Below are 21,897 nucleotides of genomic sequence, written 5' to 3' on the forward strand. Positions count from 1 at the left end.
GTGCCCAGAGGGTGAAGATAGGCAGGGAGATTTCTCCAAGGTTTTCGGGAGCCCACAGGAAACACTGTGCTCAAGGGCAGCCTCGGGACCTGCCCACGAATCCCGGATTGGGAGATGACGTTTGCCTTTCCCCTGCTCGTGATTCGCTCTCTCTCTGTGCACCCCCGTCATCTTTCCCATTTTCTCCTCTCCCCTCTGTGGTCCCTGACAACCATCATGCTGTCACGTAGCCGGTGGCTGTGCCGTGGAGCCTTGGGTTCAGACCCCTGCTTTGCCACATCCTGGCCTTTCGTACCCAGATGGACCGAGGATACAAACCGTGTGACTTCAAGCGAGGTCCTTAACCTCCCTGAACCACCTTGCCCTCATCTCATCAATAGAACAGACGCCGTAATCCCATCACGTGGGATTGTCTTGAAGTTCAAATAACATGGAGTCCAAGCAGTTAGGAGCGGGCCGGCTGCTGTCTCAGCGACTGCTCTTCCTGCCTCCTCTGTCTTCACTGTCCTTGCTCTTCAAGCTCTTTCCTCCCCCCTCCTCCTCTTTCCTCTTTCTCTGTCGTCCTCCTCCCCCTCCTCCTCCTTCCTTCTTTTCCCTCCTCCTCCTCCCTCTTCCCCCTCCTCCTTCCCCTCCTCCTTTCTCTTCCTCCGTCCTCCGCCCCCCTCCTCCCTTCCTCTTCTTCCTCCCCCCTCTTCCCTTCCTCTTCCTCCTTCCTCCTCTCCCTCCTCCTCCCCTTCCTCCCATCTCCTCCCCCTCCTCTTCCCCCTCCTTCCTCCTCCTACCCCCTCTTCCCTCCTCCCTCCTCCTCTCTCCTCCTCCTCCTTCTTACCCCCTCCTCCTCCCTCTCTCTGGCTCCTCCCTTTCATCTCTATGGTGGAAAACTGAGAAGGAACACCCTGTTACAGGAGACTTCTAGACACAGAGCAGTCACCCATTGTATGTTCCACGGAGGGGAAGAAGGATCTATTTTGGGGGAGCATGCACCCGTGCCCATTTGACACGTATTTGACGGAGTCCACGCACACACGCGCACATGCACGTACTTACCCATCTGTTTCATTCATACAGTTGTGTCGAAGTTCTGCTGCCCTGGGACAGCTTCCCAGGGACCGTGCGTGAGCTCACGCGGGTGGTGGGCCACATGCCCACCTGCTGCCTTGGGACCTCGCACCCATGGAACCTTGCACCCGGGGGCCACATGTGCACCTGCACCCATGGGACCTCTCACCCATGGGACCTCGTACCCGCGGGACCTGGCACCCGTGGGCCGCACGCACACTTGCCCTCACAGGACCTGGCACCCACGGGACCTCACACCCGAGGGCTTCCCACGCACCTGCACCCGCGGGACCTCACACTTGCAGGACCTCACACCTGCAGGCCGCTCGCGCACCTGCACCCGCGGGACCTCGCCCTGGCGGGACTTCGCACCTGCATTCCCACCCAGTGGAGACCGATCACCGGTGGTGGGACGGCGGCGCATCCACGCAGTCGTGCTCCCCCGGCCCCCATGGCTTGCCCCAAAGGCAGGAGTCGCTGCCCAGCCCCCGTCACATCCCCGGCGTGAACACCTGTCACCTTCGGCAGAGGCCACACAAGCGCTTCTCAGAACCTGGCCCCACCTCTGTGGGGTCACCGTCAGGGAGCCCCAGCCCTGGGCATGCAGGTGGTGACACATAGGCCTTCAACTGACACGCGAGACCGAACCGCGGGGCACGAAGCTCGGCCCTGTCTCCGCTGCTCCTGGGACTCCTGGGCGCGCAGCTTCCAGGCCCCTACCCCCAGGGGCTCCGCGCCCAGGCGCCCCCCAGTCCCCCAGTCCCCAGCCCAGCACATGACGCCGGGGGGAGAGGAAGCCGAGTAGCTGCGGGGAGGCTGCTCTGCTCCCTGAAGGTGTTTCTGGCTCAGAGCGAGCGGGCGGGATGGGGGAAGGCCAGCGGGTCCCCACCCCGGCAGGCGCCAGGCGATGCCTGTTTGCCAGGAGCCCTGCTCCTAGGGACCTCCCAGCAAGGGCCTCTCCTGAGTCGCCTGAATGGGGTAGGACGTGTTCCTAAGTGCCCTAACCTGTCCCGGGGCCGGGGCCGGGTGTGCTATGCAGACGCAGCCCAGTGTTTGCCGGGGGATGTGTTAAAGGAAAAGTCGGCTTCACCTTGCTGTGCTGGTTAAAGGGCCCTAGAAAGGTGTGTGTGGTGTTTTTGTTTATTCATTCAACAGATACTGATGAAGCCCCTTTGTCCCCGTCCCCCTATAGGGAAGACTAGAGTTTCTTTTTTTTTTTTCTTTATCTTTTTTTTCTTTAACCTTTTTTTGGTTTTAATTTTAAATTTTTTTTTAATTTTAATTTTTTAATAATAAATTTATTTTTTATTGGTGTTCAATTTGCCAACTTACAGAATAACACCCAGTGCTCATCCCGTCAAGTGTCCCCCTCAGTGCCCGTCACCCAGTCACCCCCACCCCCCGCCCTCCTCCCCTTCCACCACCCCTAGTTCGTTTCCCAGAGTTAGGAGCCTCTCATGTTCTGTTTCCCTTTCTGATATTTCCCACACATCTCTTCTCCCTTCCCTTATATTCCCTTTCACTATTATTTATATTCCCCAAATGAATGAGAACATACAATGTTTGTCCTTCTCCGATTGACTTACTTCACTCAGCATAATACTCTCCAGTTCCATCCATGTTGAAGCAAATGGTGGGTATTTGTCGTTTCTAATGGCTGAGGAATATTCCATTGTATACATAGACCACATCTTCTTTATCCATCATCTTTCGATGGACACCGAGGCTCCTCCCACAGTTTGGCTATTGTGGACATCGCTGCTAGAAACATCGGGGTGCAGGTGTCCCGGCATCTCCCTGCATCTTTATCTTTGGGGTAAATCCCCAGTAGTGCAATTGCTGGGTCGTAGGGCAGATCTATTTTTAACTCTTTGAGGAACCTCCACACAGTTTTCCAGAGTGGCTGCACCAGTTCACATTCCCACCAACAGTGCAGGAGGGTTCCCTTTTCTCCGCATCCTCTCCAACATTTGTGGTTTCCTGCCTTGTTAATGTTCCCCATTCTCACTGGTGTGAGGTGGGATCTCATTGTGGTTTTGATTTGTATTTCCCTGATGGCAAGTGATGCGGAGCATTTTCTCATGTGCGTGTTGGCCATGTCTGTGTCTTCCTCTGTGAGATTTCTGTTCATGTCTTTTGCCCATTTCATGATTGGATTGTTTGTTTCATGCTGATTGTTTCCAAGTTCTTTATAGATCTTGGAAACTAGCCCTTTATCTGATACATCATTTGCAAATATCTCCTCCCATTCTGTAGGTTGTCTTTGAGTTTTGTTGACTGTATCCTTTGCTGTGCAAAAGCTTCTTATCTTGATGAAGTCCCAGTAGTTCATTTTTGCTTTTGTTTCTTTTGCCTTCATGGATGTATCTTGCAAGAAGTTACTGTGGCCGAGGTCAAAAAGGGTGTTGCCTGTGTTCTCCTCTAGGATTTTGATGGAATCTTGTCTTTAGACATTTAGATCTTTCATCCATTTTGAGTTTATCTTTGTGTGTGGTGCAAAAGAGTGGTCTAGTTTCATTCTTCTGCATGTGGATGTTGGTTTGTTTTTAGATTTTATTTATTTATTCAGGAGAGACCCAGAGAGAGAGGTAGAGACGCAGGCAGAGGGAGAAGCAGGCTCCCCGCAGGGAGCCCGATGCGGGACTCGATCCCGGGACCCCAGGATCACTATTTGCAGTAGGTTGGAAGCAAGGCCACGGTGCCCTGGTCCCTCAGTGGACTGGTCCTAGAGACAAGGAAGCAAAGCTGAGAGCGAGCGCGCGCAGGCCCTGGGGGCGAGACTCAGGCCCTCAGCCCAGTGAAGCCCCAGGCCTGGGCTTCTCCGAGCATCTTGCCACCTGCGTGGCTCCCATGGGACCATTGTCGCAGCAGCCTAGTGCAGGAGAATGGGGGGGGTTCTCGCTTGTCCTCATGCAGGTGCAGGCTGAGAGGCTGGGGGGCGCACCCCGGGTCACACGGGGGTGGGGGGTGTGCCCCGGGTCACGCAGGGGGTGTGTGTGTGCTCCAGGTCACGTGGCGGGGGGGTGCGTGTGTCCCAGGTCACGCGGGGGTGGGGGGGCGTGCCCCGGATCACGTGGGGGAATGCGCCTTGGGTCATGCTGGGGGGGCGCCCTGGGTCACAGGGTGGGTGGCATGTGCCCTAGGTCATGCAGGGGCAGCCAGGTGTGTGAATGGTGTTCGAGCCGCAGCTGGTGACCCTGGAGGCCTTAGGGAGCGGGTGCCGCGCAGGTGCACGAGCAGCCCCGAGGCCCGGAGCCCGCGGCCCACCGGCGTGTCTTCCTCCCTCTGCTCCAGGGTGGCCTCATTGCGCTGCTGCTGCTGCTGCTGGTGTTCACCGTGGCGCTGTACGCGCAGCGCCGCTGGCAGAAACGCCGCCGGGTGCCCCAGAAGAGCGCGAGCACGGAAGCCACGCACGAGATTCACTACATCCCGTCGGTGCTGCTGGGACCCCAGGCCCGGGAAAGCTTCCGCGCGTCTCGGCTGCAGGCTCACAACTCCGTCATCGGGGTGCCCATCCGGGAGACCCCCATCCTGGATGACTACGACTACGAGGACGATGAGGACCTGCCCCGGCGCGCCAACCACGTGTCCCGGGAGGATGAGTTTGGCAGCCAGGTGACCCACACCCTGGACAGTCTGGGCCGGCCCGGAGAGGAGAAGGGGGACTTTGAGAAGAAAGGTGAGTCTCCCCTTGTTGCATCCCACCTTGGCGGGGGGCATCTGGGGGAGCCAGGCAGTGATGGGGGTGCAGGTGGTGCCTTCTGGGCCGAGCCCTTCTGGGTTTGTGGCCAGTCTCCCTGCCGGGTTATCAGCGTTTGTCTTCTCTCATCCTTCAGTAGCGATGGGAGGAAAAAAAAGAACAAGAGAGTCTGTGTTCTTGCAGTTTTGAGGAGCACGGGAAGTTAGGTAGTTCCGTATCCCTCCATTGTCTCTTGATTACCTCCCTTGATGGCCTCCTCACTCCGCAGGGGAGAGAACCCATCTCACTTTCAGGCCCTCCTGTTAGGAAAACTTTCCTTCTGTTGAACTGACATCTGTTTCCCCGGGCCTTTGTGTCTGCAAAGAAAACGAATCCGATCTTCCTTCTCTAAGGCAGCTCTTGCAAAATTTGACAAGGGCAAAAAAGAAAAAAAAAAAAAAAAGATGCCCTGTAACTTCTGGAAATCAACCTAAATAATCCCAGTCTCTTCGGCTGGACTCATGTGACGTAGGTTTCAGACATTTCAGCCTCCCGGTCGCGGTCCTGTAGGAGGAGAGTCTGACTTTTCGTGCGTTAGGCCACAGGCCCAAGGATCAGTCCTCCGCTCACGGTGGCAATGCTCCTGTGCTAAGCAAACCGCGCCTTCCCCTTCCCCCCTCTTGCCGGCTGCCGTGCTTCGGCCGATGCAGCTCGAGATCACCGAGCTTTTGCGCTGCGGCTGCTGGTTCCTAGGGGGCTTTCTGGTGACCGTAGCCTCTTACCCTTCCTCCCACGTGCTGTTGCAAAGACCCGTTTCCCTGACGTCGGAGGACAATCGATTATTTGGACGTAAGCACAGAGTATGTGCGTATCTGTCTTCATTCACTGTGGGGGGCACCGGCCCGTTTATAGATGGAGTTTGACTCCTGTCCCATAAAGGCTGCAGAGGCACCGTTCTGCTCATTTCCCCTCATGGTCTCTGTGATACGGGTGGTGACGACGGGTTGAAGGCTGGGCCTGGAGACCCCCATCCTGACAGCCACCCGCTGCATCTGTGAATCCAGGGGATGCCCCGCTGGTTGGGCCAGCCCTCGAGCTCTGACCTCTGCATCCTACCTCTCTCCTTCCTCTTGGATCCACCTTCCCATGGTGCTCAGGGGGCGAACAAGAACTCTGGGGGGTTCTTAAAAGGTTCTTAAAAGGTCTTTGTAAGAGGAGACTTTTTTCCCAGCCTGGAAGCCCATTGAGGGAAGAGAATGAGACAGTAGTCCAGAGTGCAGGTTTTGGAGTCCCCTGGACCCGGGTTCAAATCCTGCCTCCCTTATACACCGCGTGACCTTGGAAAATCAGAATCCAACCCTCTGGGTCTCAGTTCCTCCACTGAAGGGTTCTGGAAGGATCCACCATGAAAATGAAGTGTGTTGCAGTTACCTGCCCCGGGGCCTGGTACGGGGCACGTGTCGGATCCCAGAGCCGTGCTTGGAGACCTCAGGGCCCTGCTCTCCAGGGGCCTTCCAGAGTGTGCTTCCCCCGGTCACTGTTCACCCCCCGCCTCCCTGTATGCTCCAGCCGCCGCAGTCTGGGATGTTTCCCTGGTCCTCCGGGTCACTCCTGTCTCTGAACAGGTGGTTTACTGACACCCCCCCCCCCCCGGGAAGTGGAGATGAGCGGGTTGAGCTGAACCCGCTCCTCGGGCCGCCCTCGCGTGGCCTGGCTTTGGGCAAACCTCCTCACCGTCCCCTGTGCCAGGCCAGGCCTTCGCCTCCCCTGTTTTCGTCTGACCCACAGTATTTTTTTTTTGATGTTTCTGCCTCAGCTTTAAAATGAAGTGAAGTTTGCCAGAACACAGCCCTTCATTTAGCACTATCTCCACCCCCCCCCCCTTAGATCCAATAAGGAGGGAAGAGGAAGAGGTGCAGGCAAGAGGAAGTGGAGAGCACACTTCTGGCCCCACCCGGGATTCCATCGCCCTGACCGAGGGGAGGCAGCTGCTAGGGGCTGGTCTTGTAACCATAGGGCCCCGAGCACTGGGTCCTCCCCTATACGCAGGAGAGGGGGAGGTTCCACTGGTGGATGGCGGACGACCTCGCAGCAGCTCAGACCAAATGGGTGCTCTGTTACCTCGGTGGGCGCCTTGGGAGAGGAGGTGCTCTCTTTAGGGGGGGACCTGGGGCCTGGGCTTTGTCAAGAGCGAGCAACTCGTCGGAGGCTGGGCACCCCAACAGCAGTCATCTCACAGCCGTTCAGAGATCCTGTTGCCAAAGGCTAATCCCACCTGCACCTTCCCCACTCAGAATTTGCCTATAACGTCAAGCGCCTTGGCCGTTGTCAGGCTCGGTGGGCCCGCGTTCGGCTTGGAACTGCAGGTGACGGGGGGCGGAGGGGGGCATGCTCTGGAGAGCAGAGGAAGTTCCCTGACCAAGGGGCCACGGCTTGGCCTTCAGACCCCAAGAGTGGTGTCCTGAGGGGTTTGACGTTCAGCGGATGACCCCACTCCTGTCCCCGCCCATGGCCAGACTGACCCTTCATCAGGTCAGGAGGTGGCCTGCTGCCCCAAGCTCTCTGGTGCCCCGTCCCAGCCCCACCCCGGGGGCCCCTCCTGCAGCTCCCAGCCTCTAGGAACCTGGTGGCCTCGGAAGCCTCTCCGGTCGTGCTGTGGCCGGCGTCGTTCGCACCGTGCCCGGTCCTCGGAAGGTCCCAGGTCTTCTGCACCCCGCTGCTGAGAGCCGGCCGCCGCGCCTTGCTGCGGGTTCAACCCTGAGGGTGTGTGACCGCCCAGCGCTGTGTCGTGCGCACAACGGATACGTGGGGTGTTTTCCTCCCAGTTCTTCTTACCCGTCCTTACCTTTACGTTTCCCTTCCCTGAGTATTATGCGTGCAAGCTCGAGGCAATTAAAATAACAAACTTATCACTTTATCCAGGGAGAGGGCAGGGAGGGGGGTGGCTGAGTGGATACCGGGTTTTCTTAATTTTGTGATATTATTGTGAAAAAAAAAAAGAAGAAAAAAACAAGGCATGCTGTTTGTGATTGAAGGAAGAGAATGAAGTGAGGGGGGAATAGGAACAGAGAGAGAGAGAGACCTCTACTTAGTTATCCCCTGTCGTGGGAAATTTCTTTCTTTCTTTCTTTCTTTCTTTCTTTCTTTCTTTCTTTCTTTCTTCTTTTTAAGATTTATTCATGAGAGACACAGAGAGGCAGAGACACAGGCAGAGGGAGAAGCAGGCTCCCTGCAGGGAGCCCGATGTGGGACTCGATCCCAGGACCCTGGGATCTGACCTGAGCCAAAGGCAGATGCTCAACCGCTGAGCCCCCCAGGCATCCCTGAAAGATAATTTCTTTATCCTAAAAAGCAGAAACCTGTGTATGTGACCTCCTTACACTCAACGGCCGTGGCGTCGTGTTCCCAACTGCTCTTTGTGGAAAGTACTTCCTGGAGTCTGCAGAGCAGAGGCCTGTGTCCTCTGTGCTCCACGTCTTCCCTGCACCGTCGCCGGCTCCTGCCGAGGGGCGCGGGCTGACACTCGGTCCCCGCATCCTCTTTCGGGTGCCCTCTTCCCTCGCCGCTCATCCATTCACTCACTCGCTCAACTAGTTAACAGGTGTTTAATGAGCACCTACTATGTGCAGGACGTTGCATTTAATGGCGAAGAGACAGAGCACGAAGGGAAATGGTTTTCTTCTCGGAGCTCACGGTTTCGGGGACATAAAACAGTAGCAGCCGCTTTATTTTATGTAGTCCTTTAACATTTACAGAGCGGCTTCATAAACATTCTATGTACTCTGTATGTCACCGAGCCCCTTCGGGGACACGCGGAGCCCTACGGGGCTCGGAGAAGTTTCATCACTGGCCCCTCCGCGACACGGAGTGAGCGGGGTGGGGGGGACATTCTCCTGGGCCCCGCAGGCCCCGAGTCAGGCTCACGCTCCCTCTGGCCGTGCCGCACTCCTCTCTGCGGCTCCTGGAACCGCATGGGGAAGCAGCTCCTTACGTCTCCGCCGCCCTCACCTTCATCTTAAACGTGGACACTGGGACGTGTTCGGGGCAAGGCTGGGGAGCCGTGGGCCCCGCGATGGGTGTGGCGGGGCTGCAGGTGACACGCGATGGGCGATTCCTTCTGGTTCGCAGGTGGCGAAATGTCAGCTTCGTCTGTTTCCCTAGAGTTTTCTTGTTTGAGCTTCTTAGGAAGGAAAATGGGGCAAGATCTGTGTTTGAATGAACAGACTCCCTAGACCCAGCCCGCCTGGCAAGAATTCCTAAATGAGAAGTCCTTTTCTTTTTTTTTTTCTTTCTTTCTTCCCTTTTCTTCCCTTCTTTCTTCCTTCCTTTCTTCCTTTCCCTCCTTCCCTTCCTTTTCTTCCTTTCCTTCCTTTCATTCCTTCTTTTCTTTCTTCTTTCTCTTTCTCTCTCTGTCCTTCCTTCCTTCCTTCCTTCCTTCCTTCCTTCCTTCCTTCCCTCCCTCCCCCTCCCTCCCTCCCCCTTCCCTCCCTCCTTCTCTCCCTCTCTCCCTCCGTCCCTCCGTCCCTCCCTCCCCCCCTCAACTGGCATCTTGTAGAATAGTAGAACATGTATTTTCTCTCCAATTAATGTTACCAAATAGCGGAGTTAACAGGGCTGTGGACTCCGGGCCCTGACTCTGCAGCAGAGCTGCTTCTGCTTTGACATGTGCCCCCCCCCGCCCCCCACCACACACAGTGGCCCTGGTGCCTGGGTGCAGAGGCTGGGCACAGCCTGCACCACACAGGAGCTTGGCTTCCCCACACCGCCGTCCTCCAAGCTGTCTCCACGCTCTCTAGAATAAGATGTACACAGAGATTTGTCATGGGATCACAAACAGGAATGTCACCAAAGCTGTCACCGGAGCCCCTTAAAATGTCACTTCCCAGCATTAATTGCCACGATAGCAAAACAAACGGGCGTTCTCTGAAGGTTTGCTCTCCCCGTCCCCCCTCCGTGATCCTTTCCCCACCTCCCAGCCTCTCCTTTCTCCCTTCTATCCAGGGGGGTCCCCCTCCTGATTGTCTCCAGGGCTGCGCCGGGCATTCTGACTTGATTGGTCTACACCTTGGAGAGGCAGCCCCCCCGCCCCCCGCCGCAGGCTGACACATGAGGGTGGAGGAGGTTTGATAAATGCCAGGGGCTGAAGAGACTGTTCCCTGATTGATCCGAGCTGGAGCCATTTCCCAGCAGGCAGGGGCTCTGTGGCTCCGGTCCTGGGTTCCAGCCTCCATGGAGGGAGCTGGACCTCACCCAGCAGGTCCCCGACGGCCACCCGCAGAGTGTGGGCTGCTCAGGCCCACCGCCTCCTCCGGGGCCCCCTCCTGCCTCTGGCCCCCATGTGCTAGGCCGCCCGGGGCTGCTGGAAATCACCATCCCCCTCCACACCTACGATCGGTGTTCACTTTCCTAACATTTTCTCCATATAAAAGTGAGTAAGCTCATCATAGGGAACTGTTCAAAGAGCCTCCATTAGTGGGTTTTCATAATGCCTCATCAATAGCCAAAGTAACTGTTTGCAGTGTTTTCCTATTTTTTTCTTCTTCTCTTTTACATATTGAAACTTGAAAAGCTATGATTTTGTATCTTACACACTTTTACGAAATATTATGTCATACTATATCAACATGCTTATCATTCCATGTTAGGACTGTCTCATAGCTTATCTGTTGGTGAACCTTTCAGTTACTTCCTTCTTATTTTGTGTTCCTTAGCAGCAAGCATCTTGGGGCTTCATATTGCTTTTCGCTATTCTGTATTATTTTCCCAGGATACATTCCCAGGAGTGGAATCACTGGGTCAAACAATCTGACTGTTTTAAAGTCCTTGATACACGTTTAGCTCCACACCTCTTGTCATAACATCTCAGTAAACAGTTGTTAAATAAGGAAACCGTTGTTAATCTGGTTTTCTTTTTTAGGATTTTATTTATTTGAGAGGGAGACAGAGAGCATGAGTCGGGGAGGGGAGAGAGACTAGCAGACTCCCCACTAAGAGCAGATCCTAAAGCGAAGCTCGATCCCAGGACCCTGAGATCACAACCTGAGCCATAGTCAGACATTTAACTGACTGAGCCACCCAGGCACCCCTGTTAGTGTCTATTTTTTAATTTATTTATTCAGCAAGCTCTAATTATGTCTCTACTATGTGTCCGGGCACAAAGGATAAAGCAGTTAATACACAAGCATGTTTCCATTAAGCTTACTTTCTAATATAGAAAGGCCCATAAGGAAATGAACAAGAAAAAAAAATATGTCAATGTAAAAACGTAGGATTAAATATAAAATAGAAATATTTTATAAGTATAAATATATCAAAAATACATATAATATCATATATAATCATACATATGATTATATATATGATTATATATATGTAATTATATATATGACATTATACGTATTTTGATATATGTATAATATCATGTATGATATTACATATTGATCATATGTATGATTATATATAATATCAACTCATGATCACTGCAGCGAGGGAGAAATAAAACAAGGAAGGAACTTCGGGCCCTGAGGAAAGGTTTCACTGATTTGAGGACCAGACAATAGTAGATGAAGAAGTAAGCCATTTGGATATTTGAGGAAAGAACTCTGCAGGCAGGGTGAAGAGCAAGTGCAAAGGCCCTGTGGCATCACGGTGCTGGCGTGGCGTTCAAGAACAGGAACAAGCAGCCTGGGGAAGAGCAGTGGAACAAATTGGGTCACAGAGACATTGAAAAGAAGGTTGCGTCGAGCCTGGTAGGTAAGGGTGTTAGCTTTTGCTGTGAGATGAGGAGTCATTGGGAAAGAGGGAATGATTTCTCACAAAGCTGTTAAGCAGTTGGAGTCAAGATGAGGAGGAGAGAGGTTGGGTGGTGTTGACACTCAGAGGGGAAGGTGCCGGGGATGCCGGAGAATACGGGTTACCTTTTGGAGTCCCCAGGGTCGAACCTGGCCCCCAGGGGCGTCTCTCTGGTCTTGTTTCACGTGCGCTGGGAGTGCCTTTCACACTTTCAGCCGAGTCCATAATCATCCCGACCTGCGTTTCCGCCTCCCCCATTGTTGGAGACTCTGGGAGGCCTGGGTTCCCCATCCAGGAGGGCTGCTCTCGGGGTCCCTGCTGCCCTGTCCCGGCCCTTGGGCCCCAGCATTCCTCCAGAGGGAGGGGACTTGAGGTCGCCCTCACCGCCCCAGCCCTGGGCACAGAGGCCCGTGGGAAGCAGCAGCCCACCTCCTGTGTATGTCCCGGGGAGCCCGGGGCCTCCTGGGAGGTGTGTGTCTGCACTGCCCGACCTCGGCTCCCTGACCTGGGAGCTCCCAGCCAGATGGAGGCTAGCAGGGGCCAGAGGCCAGGGACGCGGGGTGGGGAGGGGCCCAGCTGGCACCAGACTCCCCCTCCCTGTAGTGCACTGAGCGTGAGGCCCAGAGCAAATCCCTGGCACCCCGGACTCGGGCTCCCCTTCCTTTGTGCAGGATGCCCAGCCCAGGGGAGGTGGTCACGCCTGAAGCGGTCCGTGAAGATAGCGACTCTAAACACCAGCCGCCGCAGTTTGTCTGGAGCTCTCACCGGATCCAGCATGCAGGGGCCCTGGGAGGGGCAGGGCAGCAGGTGCTGCTGGGTGTGGGCTGTGGGGCCTGGCTAACTCCAGCCAGCGTCACCCGCCTGCCCCCACTTCTCAAGGGATGCTTTTCCCTCTGCCACCCTGGAAGTGGACCTTGGCCCAGGCGCGCAGTGTGTACGTCCTGTATGAGCGTAGGATGACGGACACCCGGGGCCGGCGGCTGAGCATCTGCCTCCGGCCCAGGGCGTGACCCCGGGGTCCCGGGATCGAGTCCCACGTCGGGCTCCCTGCAGGGAGCCTGCTTCTCCCTCTGCCTGTGTCTCCGCCTCGCTCTGTGTGTCTCTCATAAATCAATACATTAAAAAAAATCTTAAAAACAAGCTGTGGTCCCTCAAACCAGCTGTTTGCTCTCTGTGCGTGTTCCCTCATCCGTGGAATGAATACTGAAGTCGGGAGTATCCTTGTACGTCGTCCAGGAGCCATGCTGTTGGGGTGGTGGACACCCCGGGGGCAGGAGTCTGCTCCCGAGGAGCTGTCGGCCCTCCGGCGACCACACAGCCATGGGCCCGGGCTTCCTCCTCCCCTGCCTGGGCTGCTCACAGTTTGAGACCTGCCCACGGCACCCCCCGCCCTCTTGGTCACCTCTGCCCACCCCCCCGCCCCTGGCCTAATTGCCTGGGCTCTATCCCAGGACCCCGGGATCATGACCTGAGCTGAAGGCAGATGCGTAGCTGACTGAGCCTCCCGGGGACCCCCAGTGCCCCCCCGTTTTTTTTTTCCCAAATGAGGCATCCAGAGTGGGGACAGCTCTGGATGGTGTCCCTGCTTCGTGCTCACCCCGGGATGCGTACCTCGGTCTGTGTGACCTTGGCATGCTCACTTCGCACCGGTGCCCCACTGCCTGAAGGTCGGAGAAGCCAGGGACCCGGGACGATTAGAAAGCGGCCCCAGGAGTCGTGGAGGAAGAGCCGTTGTGGGGCCTGACAAGGACCAGCAGGCTGTGTGCCCCACACGTGGTGCCGCTGACCTCACGGATCCATGTCTGCGTCTCGGGCCCTGCCCGTGGCTACTGCGTCACGGCATCCGTGCCCGACTCCGCTCCATGCCTCGTCATGTAAGCTGATCTGACTCTTCTGTGTCCCCTGTCCAGAGGCCCTACGAGGGAATTCTGCGTGCCCAGGACATAATGTCCTCACAGACCGGTCCCCACCCAGGCCATGCCACCACCCGCCCACTAAGCCGGAGCGGTCCCTGCCCAGATGTGGAGCTCACGCCCACCAGCTCTGCCCAGACGGCGGAGTCTCAGCGCGCCCAGCAGGGCAGCCCCTGGGCTCCGAAGCACCTGCAGCTGCCTTTCACCAAGGCGGGCACCTGCGGGGATGGCAGGCCCTCAAAGCATCATACCCTGTCCACAGCAGCGGGGAGGCCATCTGCTCGGAGCAGGACTGGTGTGTCTTGCTTCCAAAGGATCTGGTTTGTGAATAGCTCAGCTTAGCAAAGAGATAAATCAGGGAATGATGGATTATTTTCCTAAATGGTTCTTTATTTTTACAAAAGCATTCTCCGCAGGATCCCCTTCAATAGCGAGCACCCCAGCAATGCATGCAAAAGAGGGTGGCATTTAACCAACTTTTGACTCACCAAAATGTTCAAGGACACACTGGTCCATCGGTCAAAGCAAAAGTAATGGGAAGGTTTTCTGGCAAGTGGCCAGCCAGCAGTAAGATGATGGGTTTGGAACCGAGGGCAGTCATGGGTGTCAATCCTGTCCCCACCTAGCGCCTTGATGTTGGACAAGCTAATTCACTTCTTTAAGTCTCAGATTCTTGGTCTGTGAAGCCGGTTGAATGCTAACGTTGGCCTGCTAGAGTTGTTTTGAGAATGGAATGCAATAATGCATGAATAGCCTGGCGCAGAGGCCACGTGTCATACACATGAATGGTCTTGGGAAAAATCATATATTTCCGAGCCTCAGTCTTCTCATCTGCCCTTAATGAGCAGCTTGGACCCTTTCAGGGCTAAACTCCTGTGTCTTTCTGCTTCTGCCCCTTTCACCAGAATTCTGGGGCTGGGGATACACATCGGGCACAGGGCCAATGGAGGTTGAACCAGAACTTAGTGCCATATGCCCAGCTGGCAGGACTAAGGGGGGTGTGGGTGGGGAGGAGGAGAAGTTCTTAGAAAAGCCAGGAGCTCTTTAAGAGGAAAGGGAAGATGTTGTCTCATGCAGACTCTGATCTCCTGGTATGTCCTTACACAGAAATGCTGCAGAAGGGACAAAGGACGCCAGTAACTCTCATTCTAGCTGGGCTAATAGGTGGCAGAGGTCAGTCTCAAGCCTCTTTGTATAGCCTCCTGGCTCCAGGACTATACGGTTAGAGTCCCAGGAGGTTGGCAGAGAGAGAGAGAGAGAGAGAGAGAGATCACTTCCTCATCATTTCCCTGGTGAACGAAGCCTTGGGAGACCAGATGCAGCCACTTCATTATAATTATGTTAAGTGCCGCCTGATTGGTGCCGTTCATCACCCTGGGAGAGAGCCTCACTCAGTGGACACATAGGCAGCCAGCTTTGGTGCAGCACCACGTTGTCCCATCCTGCTGTGTCCTTGGCAATGGCCGCTTGTTGTACCTGTGGTTCTCCTTCAGGGAAGAGAAAGCAGTGGGAGACAGAGCGGAGGGCACTGGAGGGGGATGAGGGAGCCCCGCTCTGCCTCCAGAGTGCCACGCGGCCCAAGTCAAGCCCTCTTCGTCCCTGGGCCTATGCCAGACTCTTGATGCATGGCCAAGTGCATGTGAGGTCTCCACTCCCCTATCCAGCTCTTAGGTCCTGGGACTCCCAGGACAGAGGTGACATCAGAACTCTAAGAGGGGAGGGTGCTCCTGGGTGTTAGGTTGGTTGTGTTCTGGAGCGTGAGTGTCGCCCTGGAGGGCCTGGGAGAAGAAAGCAACTTCCCTACTCTAAGAAATATCCTCTGTAAAAGCAGAAATATTTCCTCACATTGTAGGAAAATAAAGTTTGCCTCTTCCTACCCAAGGGCCAGATGGTGGTAGAGAATATTCTGATCTCAAGGGCCACGTGTTGTAATTCCAGTTGTCTGTGCAAGGGTCTTGAGAAAGGGGGCGTGGGTTTCCAAAAAAGGAAGAGAATAGGGATGGAAAATCAGGAAGGACTTCATGAGAGAGGGAGAGCCTTCAACTGTGGTCTTGCAGGCCAAGAAAGATCCAAGAGGGAAGATGGAGTGGAGATTAGATCTCTCTGGAGGCCGTTAGGCATGTGGGCTCGAGCTAGGCTGTCCCCGTTTACCCCTGGTAGTTCCTGATACTAGCTGTGCATACCCTTGGACAAATGAGTGAATGTCCCAATCTCTCACTGTCCCCATCTCTAAAGCAGGGAAAATGAGACTATGCATCCCCCTGTTGGCAGACGAAATGAGTTGAACATGTCACAGCACGTGAAATAGTGTGTTTGCAAAGAAAAGGCTCAATGAATGCTAGTGATTCTTGTGTTGAGCATCCTCTGCAAACAGATCAGGCCCTTTGTGTGCTACTTTGTTTAATTCCCACAGCTCCCCACTGCCCCCGGTTCACTCACACATTTGTGACAAGGTCCTGGTTGGGGTTGGGACTGAGCAGAGGCTGGATGAACCCTGCCCTCCGATGCATCGCCTACCAGTGGAACATGGACTTATGACCTGTTCCAACTCATCGCACATTTCCAAATTTAATACACAGCTGCCAGCAGGGGAATGTACTAAGGTCTCTGGGAGAGGAAAGGGGAGCATGGCCTCAGTGTGGCTGTCCTGCAGGCCTTTCTGAGGAGGGGAGACCTAAGCCCACGTTGGAGGGATATGTAACATTTAGCCAAATGAAGAGCCAAAATGCCGAGGAAGTGACTTTTGCAAAGAAAAAGCTTGGCCCATTTGGTGACCCGGAGGCCAGCATGACTAGAACACAGTGTGGGGCCTGGGCCCGAGTGTTCTGTTACACAGAGATGGGGAAACTGAGGCATGGCAAGCAGAAGTGGCTTTCCAGAGATAATGTGTCTGGGATGGAGGGCTTGGGGTCGTCCTGAGATGAAAACGTTCCTTCCACCGTCCCTGGGGAGGGCGCCATGGAAGCTGGGTCTGGTTGGCTGTCACAGGGAATAGAGAGCATCTGGGTCTGAGCTGAGGGATGGTCTAGGTGGACAGCAGTGACTTCAGGGGTGGCGGGGCAAGCTTCATGTGCCCCACTGAGTTTGGGCCTTATCCGTTTTAATTCCCCTAGGTTATGGGGGTAGAACTGGATTAATTTCAAAATAACCCTATCCATGCTCCAGGGTTTAATATCTCCCATGTCCCCTGGGTCATTCTTGGCATCAGATGCTCTGCTCAGATCAGTGGTACAAAGTGTTTTCAGTTTCTCCTAGTTGTGTGTGTGTGTGTGTGTGGTTTTTCTTCCCTGAAGCATGCTGAGTTCACTGAGGGAAATGCACGAGACTTGGGTGAAATCTTATTTATTTTTTGGGAAGGCAGGCAGTACAAAATCATTTCTCTCCCGCATAAATATGCATGAGGCCGGCCTATTCGCCCCTCCTTGGGAAGCACAGGCAGGGAGAGGGGGGCGTCCCACGTGACCGGTGTCATGGCCCTGCCCATGGCTGCTGGCACCCCATTCATCAGGGGGTAGCAGCAGCGTCGTGAACTGTGAAATTGGCAGCCCCCTGACAGCTCTGGGGCCCATTCGAGCAGGGACTCTATTTCACAGCTGGAAGGTGGCAGCGTGGTGGAGGGGGGTGCTGGGCTTAGTGGGCCAGCACGGCCATGCTCCCCTCTCAGCCCGCACAGACCCCAAGCGAGTCCTGCTGAGGGGCCATGCCTCTTGATTAAGGAGAGACAGGGCGTGGGGGGGTGGAGAGAGAAAGAGAGAGAGAGAGAGAGAACAAACTAGAATGAGAAGGAACCCAGTGAGTGATAACGGCAGCCACAGCCAAGACCTATTGAGTACCTGCTGGCTGTTGAGTTCCAGGCACTATGCTATGTACTTTTTATGCATTTCTTTCTTTAATCCTTATGATTATCCTACAGGTTTTCATCATGAGCCCTGTTCTACAGCCCAGGAAAAAGGGGAGTCAGAGAGCTTAACTGTTTCAAGCTGCAGGATGTAAGAGAGCGAGGATTCCCATCGGGGTCTCTGGGTCTGCTGGGCCCGAGTCCGTGTGTTGCAGACACCTCACCGTCCTACTGTCTAGCATGCTTTGAAAACAAAAAAGCAAGAGAGAAGGGTCCCTGGGTTCAGTGGCCATTTACAAGTCCGCAGGCTGTGCAGGGATTCAAGTCAGAGTGCCAAGTGCTAGGGTTCTAGGGGCCTCAGCATGCTGACTAGTTCATGGTGTGTGAGGGAGATTTGGATAAACGGGGAATCACAGCCCTATGGCATATTTGAGGGTGCAGGCGGTGGACAATCTGCTGTGACCTTCACAGCTCTACGACCTGGGGCTCAGTTTCCCCATCCCTGAAACGGGCATAAGAGCGTTGCCAGATTAAAATTTGCTATGAAGATTCAATGCAGTTTTCCAAGTAAATTGTTTAGAACAGTGCTGTGTGCGTAGTGAGCCGTCCATAAATTATTGCCGGGAAGGTGCCAGAATGTGAATATGAACATGCATTCTAGGAATACGTGGGAAATAACATTTATTTATTTATTTATTTTTAAGGATTTATTTATTTATTCATGAGAGACACACAGAAAGAGGCAGAGACACAGGCAGAAGGAGAAGCAGGCTCCCTGCGGGGAACCCGGTGCAGGACTTGATCCCAGGACCCAGGATCATGCTCTGAGCCAAAGGCAGACACTCAACCACTGAGCCACGCAGGCACCCCGGGAAATAGCATATAAATGTGCTGAGGATGACAGGGAAGGCTGCCCTTCAGGAGGTGACACGTGAGCTGAACCCTGAAGAGAAGAAATACATCATTTAACCCAATGTGCACAGGTCCTGGGGTTTGCAAGAAAGAACGAAGAGGGGCATATTCTGGGAACTGCAAGGTGTCTAGAGGGAGCAGAGCAAGGGGCCGTGCATGGGAAGAGCAGACTGGGAGGCAAGACAGGGTCCAGATCCTGGGGACATGGACTTTATCTGGAAGGCACTGGGCAGCCACTGAAAACTTCTGCATAGGGAGTGCCATGCCCAGATATTTTTCTTCCCAGAAGGACTCCTAAGGTGGTGGTATCAGCGTAGATTAGAATAAGGGCAGGGAGCTCCATGGAAGACTGCCACTGTGACGCGAGGAGCTGGGAGGCTCCAGGAGATGCCATCGTGCGTGCCTGGGAGCGGACGTCCCTGTGCTTCATTCAGACTCTTCTGCAGACGTGCTGTTTGCTTTGACTCAGGCGCCCTACGCTGGACCTCCATCCCCCTCTTCGTTCCATGGAACGGAGGGAACATCCAGTCCCGTGTCCTAGGATCCTGTGTCCTTAGGAGGGAGGGTAAAGAGGAAGGACATGATCTGCAGAAAAGAGATGACAAAATAAAGGGAGGAGGGGGTGGGCTGAGAGCCTAACCACTGGTTTTCACCAGATCTAGGAAGGGGCAGGTCTGCAGCGAGCCAGGGAGGTCAGGGGGCTGGGAGCATAAGACAGAGTAAGGCAGGGGGGCCTGCCCTGCCCAGCCTGCAGGCCTGGAGCACAGCCGCCAGGCGGCACCCCCCCCCCCCCCCCCCCCCCCGCCAATGTCCTGGTGTGGCACCTAGATCTACTGGGGGAACTTACAGGCAGGGAGAGAGACGGCCAAGGAGGGGTGTGAGGAGGGGAAGCAGCTGGAAGAGGAAGACGTGGTACCTCCTTTCAGGAGCAAGGAGAGCGTCTCTGGACTTTCTCCTACCACTGCAACCCGGTGTTTGTATCCGGGTGAGTGTCATACACTACTTAGTCCATCATACCTCTTGGGGACTCTTCCATCCTGTGGGAGCCAGAAATGGTTTGTATGCTGGCTCACTTATCTCCAGGTGATGATGTATATGCAGTATCTGGTATTTTATATATAGATATATAAAAAATATAAATATATATAATTTATATATATATTTTAATAATAAACTTATTTTTTATTGGTGTTCAATTTGCCAACATATAGAATAACACCCAGTGCTCATCCCATCAAGTGCCCCCCTCAGTGCCCGTCACCCATTCACCCCCACCCCCACCCTCCTCCCCTTCCACCACCCCTAGTTCGTTTCCCAGAGTTAGGAGTCTTCATGTTCTGTCTCCCTTCCTGATATTTCCTACCCATTTCTTCTCCCTTCCCTTATATTCCCTTTCACTATTATTTATATTCCCCAAATGAATGAGACCATATAATGTTTGTCCTTCTCCGATTGACTTACTTCACTCAGCATAATACCCTCCAGGTCCATCCACGTCGAAGCACATGGTGGGTATTTGTCATTTCTAATGGCTGAGGAATATTCCATTGTATACATAGACCACATCTTCTTTATCCATTCATCTTTCTATGGACACTGAGGCTCCTCCCACAGTGTGGCTATTGTGGACATTGCTCCTAGAAACATCGGGGTGCAGGTGTCCCAGCCTTTCATTGCATCTGAATCTTTGGGGTAAATCCCCAACAGTGCAATTGCTGGGTCATAGGGCAGGTCTATTTTTAACTCATTGAGGAACCTCCACACAGTTTTCCAGAGTGGCTGCACCAGTTCACATTCCCACCAACAGTGTAAGAGGGTTCCCCTTTCTCCGCATCCTCTCCAACATTTGTGGTTTCCTGCCTGGTTAATTTTCCCCATTCTCACTGGTGTGAGGTGGCATCTCATTATTTATTCATGAGAGAGACACATGAGATTGTGGATCTCATTTTGTATTTCCCTGATGGCAAGTGATGCGGAGCATTTTCTCATGTGCATGTTGGCCATGTCCATGTCTTCCTCTGTGAGATTTCTCTTCATGTCTTTTGCCCATTTCATGATTGGATTGTTTGTTTCATGCTGATTGTTTCCAAGTTCTTTATAGATCTTGGAAACTAGCCCTTTAGCTGATACGTCATTTGCAAACATCTTCTCCCATTCTTTAGGTTGAGTTTTAGTTTTGTTGACTGTATCCTTTGCTGTGCAAAAGCTTCTTATCTTGATGAAGTCCCAATAGTTCATTTTTGCTTTTGTTTCTTTTGCCTTCGTGGATGTATCTTGCAAGAAGTTACTGTGGCCGAGGTCAAAAAGGGTGTTGCCTGTGTTCTCCTCTAGGATTTTGATGGAATCTTGTCTCACATTTAGATCTTTCATCCATTTTGAGTTTATCTTTGTGTCTGGTGCAAGAGCGTGGTCTAGTTTCCTTCTTCTGCATGTGGATGTCCAATGTTCCCAGCACCATTTATTGAAGAGACTGTCTTTCTTCCAGTGGATAGTCTTTCCTCCTTTATCGAATATTAGTTGACCATAAAGTTGAGGGTCCACTTCTGGATTCTCTATTCTGTTCCATTTATATAAATATAAAAAATATATATTTTTACACACATGTAATATATACATGTACATGTATTCTCTCCAAGGGGCTGGGATTCAAGATTTGTTCCTACACACTGTGTCCGCAGCACTTAGATATTTCCTGGCACGTAAGGCACGTATTGGTTGAAGAAGTAGGAGCAATGAGCTCATGGTATCCATCTGGTCTACCATGTCTGCTAGAAAATCAAGGAAGAAGGCGAAGGGCATAGCAGCCCTTTGAGAGGACGGGGGGCTGCTCAGTCACCAACGCCCCCAGAGCCAGCCCTGTCTGTGGGCGTCGGGCCCAGGAGCACCCTGGCTGCGGTGGTGTGTGCCTAACAACTTAGTGAGGCTGGTGCCACCCTCTGGGTGCAGCCCAGCCGAGCCCAGCCCTCTTCCAGTGCACGTGCTGTCCTGCGGTGCTTGCTGCTTCATGTCTCTGGAGCCTTGATCATTAGACATGAGCGTGAGGGGTCTGGTGCCAGGCTGGGCGGGCCCCGAGGACCCCACTCATGACCTGCCATCAGGGACCTGAGACCCATGCCCTCTGGTTCCATACCTTCCGTGTCCGACCTGTTGTTACTTCTCTGCCTGCCCCCGAGCAGTTAGCGAGGGACATTGGGGAAATTGCTGTCGCTTTTTATTTATGATGACTTATGTCTTTTCATGGCCTTAAAGTGCTGGGGGTGAAGCCAGTCCACACCATGATTCTACCAAACTTGGGCACGTGGATGCATCTAGAACGTCGTCCAGGAATCCTCAGCATAAAACCCAACGAACTCATCTCCCTTCCCCTTTCCTTCTGCTTACTGGCACCCGGTGAGAGCACCTGCTGAGTGCCAGGCACAGTTCAGATGGTGGGGACAGAGCGGTGATCAAAGTAGACGCATCTTTGTCCCCGTGGAGCTCCCGTCCTCCTGGGGCGAGGAGGGCAGACCGCGACCACGGGCCCATTCCTGGAAACCTCGCTGTAGGGCAGGGAGGAGCGGATGAGGGCCGGGCAGTCAGCAGTGAGAAGAGATGGGCCCCGCGACTGCAGAGGAGGTGGCCCCACAGGCAGAGAGCGCCACGGCAGCAGGGTGAGATGGGTTCCCACCGGGATGCTTTGGGGTGAGCAGAGTGGGAAACACGAA

General features: G+C 54.1%; 1 protein-coding gene across 5 annotated transcripts in view; it reads left to right on the forward strand.

Moving 5' to 3' along the window:
- Positions 1-21,897, forward strand: part of ASTN2 (astrotactin 2) — an 854,920-nt gene that overhangs the window by 190,382 nt on the left and 642,641 nt on the right. For all 5 annotated transcript variants that reach the window (XM_072727526.1, XM_072727523.1, XM_072727524.1 and 2 more), the window contains exon 3: positions 4,354-4,738. In XM_072727526.1, coding sequence (XP_072583627.1) covers positions 4,354-4,738 — 385 coding nt within the window. The remainder of the gene's footprint in view (positions 1-4,353; positions 4,739-21,897) is intronic.

Source organism: Vulpes vulpes, chromosome 12, assembly GCF_048418805.1.
Source record: "Vulpes vulpes isolate BD-2025 chromosome 12, VulVul3, whole genome shotgun sequence".
Classification (NCBI taxonomy): Eukaryota; Metazoa; Chordata; class Mammalia; order Carnivora; family Canidae; genus Vulpes; species Vulpes vulpes.